This window comes from Podarcis filfolensis (genome assembly GCF_964270895.1).
Source record: "Podarcis filfolensis genome assembly, chromosome: 7".
In the NCBI taxonomy this organism is placed as follows: domain Eukaryota; kingdom Metazoa; phylum Chordata; class Lepidosauria; order Squamata; family Lacertidae; genus Podarcis; species Podarcis filfolensis.
In genome coordinates this window covers 38,321,924-38,327,923 of record NC_139603.1, presented here as the reverse complement: position 1 = coordinate 38,327,923, position 6,000 = coordinate 38,321,924, and the positions used below count along the sequence as shown (strand labels likewise).

The 6,000-nt window shown below is 37.7% G+C and overlaps 1 protein-coding gene across 2 annotated transcripts in view; it reads right to left on the bottom strand.

Annotated features, from left to right (window-relative positions):
- Window positions 1-263: 263 nt before the first annotated feature.
- Window positions 264-6,000, bottom strand: part of NETO1 (neuropilin and tolloid like 1) — a 97,432-nt gene continuing 91,695 nt past the window's right edge. The window contains exons 10-11 of one of the 2 annotated variants that reach the window (XR_014550135.1): window positions 3,908-3,996; window positions 264-852 (exon numbers count right to left, since the gene is read on the bottom strand). Coding sequence is in view for 1 of the 2 variants with exons in the window: in XM_083622613.1 (XP_083478739.1) it covers window positions 3,922-3,982 (61 nt within the window). In the remaining variant the exon portion in view is untranslated. The remainder of the gene's footprint in view (window positions 853-3,907; window positions 3,997-6,000) is intronic. The other variant, XM_083622613.1, reaches the window with a different exon arrangement.

The window sequence follows — 6,000 nt, the reverse complement described above, 5'->3', positions numbered from 1 at the left end:
GGCAAATATCATTTCAGCTCTATATGCTGCTGCCCCAGTTCATTTGGGAGTCTAATGTACACAATGAAGCAGTCTAGTTTGAGGGGGTATCACACCTAATTCTTAGTGCACATAGCCCTGTACACAGCTGACATATCACCAATCAGCTGTTTGAGAGGAGAAGCATGAGGTATATTCAATTGGAAAGCTCACTGGCCATTTTGAATACGTTGCTGAAAGCTTATTTGTTTCAGTAAAAGAAAAGAGTACTACAAAACTCAGTGTAAGAAATTATTATACATTGTTTTATGTATCTTTATATAAAAAGTTACAATTAGCAAGCATATGACACAAAGAAATGGATAGGAACAGCAGTAAGTATGGATGCATGCTTTTTACAATGTATCTCATCAAAGGGATTTTTGTTGTTGTTTGCCAACTCAAATATTCAGCAACATACATGCAAATCAGTTCCTCGTTGTTGAGTTCAGTCATATTGTTAGATTTATATATCCAACAAATATATCTACTGAAGTGATTGTGAATGGATAAATAGTACCTGATTTAATCATTTTATTCCTGAAACTGGGTTATCTTTTCTTTGTAACAAAACAGAACAAAATAAATATAAAGAAATAAAGAAAACAGATGATGACAATAATAAGAATAAATGATAGCAATGATAGTAATTAGAGTCTTATTGCCATCCATTAATTTTACTCATTACTGACTGATGTGTGGGGTTTTTTTCATGAAATTGGAATAGCTGGTCAGAGTCCAGAACATCTCTAGCTTGCAGTTCCACGGTCGATATTTTCACAATTCATTGTAGTATATTCAAAAGCACCCAGGATCGCACTATTCCCAAGCAGTCTACATAATGAAAACAATGTACATATAACAAGTTCAATGTGAATAATTGTCTTTGACAGGACATATAATATACAAGTACACAATGAATGACATTATTTTGGTGCCTTTAATTCCCTCTCTTTTTCTAAAAAATCAATTTGTACTCATGTAAGCCCCTTTCATACAAATGTCTGCATATTCCAAGTATTTGTGGTGGTGGCAGTGAGAGGCTCACTGCACATGTAGAATATCCACACTTGGGCTGTTTGTAAACTGCTCTATATTGCAAAATAAATGTGCTCTTAATTAAGATGAATGACTAGAACCTTGAAGACAGCTAGGCATATAAGTGCTTCATTGACTTCATTGTCCAGAAGACTGCAGGCGGCCTGATTGTATGACCTGCTTTTAAATAGACAAAAGGGAAATGTTGTAGACAGAAATGTGGCACCAGGACACAAAGTCATTTAGGGTGTTGTTTTGGTATGCCAGTAATTGGAAAAAGTGTGATCGCAGTAGTACAACGGTAGTCTGACCTCCAAAATCCAAAGCACAGGTAAGTGATTGTGACCAGCAACTCGACTGGCTGGTAGGGCAGTGCAAAAGTTCTTCAGTTTCAGGTCAAAATAGATCTCAGACTAAAGCACATGTAATTCCATCTGAGCCAAATTCCAGAATAAAAAAATAGCTGTCAAATAGAACTATCTATAAGAAGGTAAGAAGAAATATTTGAAATTTTTTGGTGTGAATAAAAATAGTTGACTCAAAGTGAGAATTCTGTCTCTCCACCACCACCACATTCACTCAAGGCCTGAAAATCCTGGCTAAGTATTTTTTGTAGTCAAAATGTTTGTATGTATAAAGCAAAGAATGACTTACGACTTCTCCCTTCTCCTGAAAAATCAAAAGCTTGTATGTCTTACTAATAGTTATACATTTTGTTTCTATGTGTTTCACTACATAGAATACACATCCATCTGAAAAAAAACACCCAAACTGCAGCTCAGATACTTATAGTGACTATTTGGTGCTGTTATGTGTGGGATAACCAGCCTCATATAATCAACATGCTTAAGTCTAATTAATATATGAAGGAGTTAATATCATAGAGTAAACTGTCCTGCCAGACTCAGCTATATCCACTTCCCTTACCTTTGGAGAAAATGGGTAATCAAGCCTATTGTTCAACCCCCAGTCTACCTGAGAAGTTCAGGGTATAAAGAGGTTTGAGCTGGTGGCTCCAGCTCACACTGCATGGCTTTCATGAGTCACTCTTGAGATCCTATACCAATAATTTAGGAACTTTCACCACTCTATAACTAAGTCAAGTGTTACTGCCTGTGCAACTTTTTATGAATGCTATATGGAAAAGAATATGAATCTGACCTTTGGAGAGTTTGTAAGTAAACCATTTTTAACTTACCAAACATGGTCATTTTCAACGCTAGGGAAGAGGGAAACTTTGGAACTCACTTTAAAGGGCATATTTTAAAGGTCTAATAGCCTATAATTCCATTCTTCACTTTGCTGTATGTTTTGTGATTTTTAAACCTCTGCTGGGGTTCTCTCACCAAGGAATACTTGCCCAAAGTTGAATCCTGGCATCTAGGAATTATCCTTTTATGCCTATTTTTCTTCCCCATGTACCAACATTATGTTTCCTTTCAATAAGAGGAAAGGTCAGTGTGCTCAACAGGAATAAACATGGGGAGTTTTCCCTAGCATAAAAGTTGTTGTTTTTGTGTCAGTCCACACCTACAACAGAATAATATGAAGCCTTAGGTTGTGGCAGTAATAGTTTTGTATAGAAAACTGTCAACTAGATGCTGACTGTAGGGATGTTAAGGGGGAAATAAAAAAAATAAAATCATGTGTCCAAACCCTCCAGAAAACTGTAATTAGTACTAGCAAAATGAAAGTGCACATCAGTATAAAAGGAACAAGTAGATTAAATTCTTACAAGCTGTTAACCAAGCCCTTTTCCAACATCATAAATTCTAAATGACAATACAGTGAGATAGCAGATGTCTTCATATCTTAATTTAACTAAGCATTTAAGTGGCATCAAACAAACAGCCTGATTCACAGCTGTTGGCAGCAGAGTGTGACCTGGTACCAGTGCTGCTCTCACAGCAGGGACAAAGCACTGTGCATGATCCCCAGCTGGGAGTTACAAATTTATCCCCTGGCAGTTCCTTTCTGGTTGGTTATTCAAGGTAGAAAATTGTTGTTTAGACTGGAGATCCAGTGAAAATTTTGCTGCTTCCTACATATTCCTAATAGCTGGGGGCCATGCATATAGCACATCCAAAACAGTAATGCAGGGAAGAGACAATTCAGGGCATTAGACAGTTGTTGATCTCACTGCAACAACATTGCAAATATATGCTTTGTCATGGTCAGACAGCCAGGGTGGTGAAATGCATAGAGCACTGAGCTTGAAAAGGAAATACTCTGGTTTAAATCCACACTCAGTCCATGAAATTTGCTAGCCAGTCCTGAGTAGGACATCACCGGTCTTATTTCCTTATGGGGCTGCTATGAGGATAAAATTCTCCATACATTCCTCAGGAAGCATTGGGTACAACTATGGTCGATATACTGACAGATCTAAATTCAGAGCTCCCTAAATTTAGAACTCCCACAGCGTGGATCAGGCTGGAAGTTATTACCTATTGAAACACTTTACACAATCATTTTCTTAAATAAAGGGGGATGTTCATGCCAAACACTTGTTTAGAATTCAAGCTTGAGATGCAGATTATACTTAGCAAGGATGGTCTAATGCAACTGAGGGTACCAATTTAATTTATTGTATGCATTGTTTAAGTTATAGCAGCTTCCTGCCTATAATTTTAAATTCTTTGTATGCCGAAAGCTTAGCACCATTTTCAAGCAAAGCAAAAGAAAATGAAGGAAAAAACATCAACCCCACACACAGGCACACACACACAGGCACACACACACACAGGCACACAAACACACACCAAATGATATACAACTACTAGACATTTTCAAAGAAAACAAATGGAATGCAAGAGATGATGAATTGGGAACTATATATTTGTTCACTTACCTTCAGTTTGCCTTTTACACCCTAGTTGTGTTGTACTCAGATTCATGTTTGTTTAGAGACCCAATGAGGCAGAACCTGGAATGTTATGGCTATTTCATTCAACATAATAATGTTTGCATAGAAAAAAAAGAAATATATGCATATACATTCTTAAATGAAGAATACTTTACAAACCCTGATCAAATTGATCCAAGACACTTAAAACTGGCATGCAGATTGACAAAAGTAATGATCTCATAAACAAGGTCAACCCTCAAAGTGCCCCATCAACTCATCCCATTTCAGGTTGGCAGGGCTGAAGTTGACAAGATGCTTTGAGGTTTTTGGATACCCCATGGCCTAGACGTACAAAATGAAACATTGTGGAACACATGAACAGAACATTAAAACACAGAGAAATAAAGCATGCATATGAAACACAAATCTATTTTTTAAAGTTCTGGCTGTTTCCAAATAAGTTGTAACATAAGTATTTTTCTTTTTGCATTTACTTGCAAATTTTTAATCATTCTTATTTACAAGCATTCAAGGTGCAATACACAGTAAAAGAATCTCCGTGCTAGTCATTAAAACAGAAATCATGCCAGACTTGAATCAGAAAACTCTTCTCCACTACATTTTTTTCCATAAGCAAATCTAAAAGAATATCAAGCTGAAGCGATAAAAATTACCCTGTGGTCTAAATGCCAAATAAATATGACAAGCAGTGGTACTATGGTCAGCTACAGAAATCATACTGTATTACTTTGAAATATTGTCATTTATTACATAGAAAACCATGTTTCATGGAAAAGGAGTTTCTCCTCATCAAACTATCCAATTCAGGTTTTCTTGAATATAACTGAAAAACTGTAGTGGTTAGTGTTATACTAGGAACTGAGAGACTAGGGTTCAAATTCCCACACAGCCATGAAACTGACTGGGTGACCTTGTACTAGTCACTAACTTTCATCCTAACCTACCCCACAGGATTATTGTGAGGATAAAATAGGGGGGGGAGAGACTTTTGTACACCACCTTGAGCTCCTTGAAGAAAAAATAGGATACAAATGCAATAAGAAATAAACAAAAGTAATCATGTGCATACTGATTTTTAAAAAGAAATCCCAACTAATTTTAGCAAAGAAAAAGTCTTTGGTATGGTCCAAGTACCTGCATTTTCTTCTAGTTTTGTATTTAAATAAAATTAAAACATGAAAAAATATTGACATCAGTATGGAGATTGAGTTATTTATCATGAACTGAAAGAAGGGGTAGAAACAGATGACCAAAATTGTGTGACCTGAGAGATCCATAATTAGGAAAAGGCTTAACCCTTTCCTCCCTTTCCCCCCACTCAAATGGCAGCTTTTAGATCTGGATGTGGAGAGACAGATACAAATGCCCCCCATTCCTGTCATCACAGAGCTCATAGCTGCTTTAGGATAGGAGGGAAAGGTCATCAGGAAAAGATGAAGGAAGGAAAGGAGTAAACTTCCTTTCCTGGATTGCCACTCCCTTGGTTGTCAAACCAGAAGTGTGGGGCTGCTGATTAGGAAAACAAAACAAAACAAAAGCTAAGGGTTGAATCCAGTGCTGAGTACAATGGGACTTCCCCATCCTTTCCTCTCCCTGTGGACCCTCAAAACCTGCTCTGGAGTGTCCCCAATCCATTTGGAGGAGATTTTGAGGGTGTAGCAGACAGGAGAGAAAAGTTTCATAGCAGAAGCCTCATGCGCTAGCAGAACAGCAGCACTAGGTGTGATCCCAAAGCTGCAACTGCATAGGCAATCCTTCACATGGGTTTCCTGTTTCACATCTAATTTGGCCCGGAAGTGAAAACAAGCAGAGCGAGAAAGAGTCCAAGAAGCACATTCACACAGCATGTTTTGATCTGGTTCTCAACTATGGCTGTGAAGGGGTTCCCATGCAAAGCTGTCATGGATCAGAGTGACAACCGCTAGTCGGTGTCTGAGGATATAAACGTTTGCCAGGACAGCTTTGAATTCTTGGCAAGCAGTTTCTCTGCCATTGCTGTTTCCATGCAGTGTTTGCATGATAACTCCCAGCACTCCTTTTAGAGCAATTGCTACGGATAAGCTCATCACAAGCTA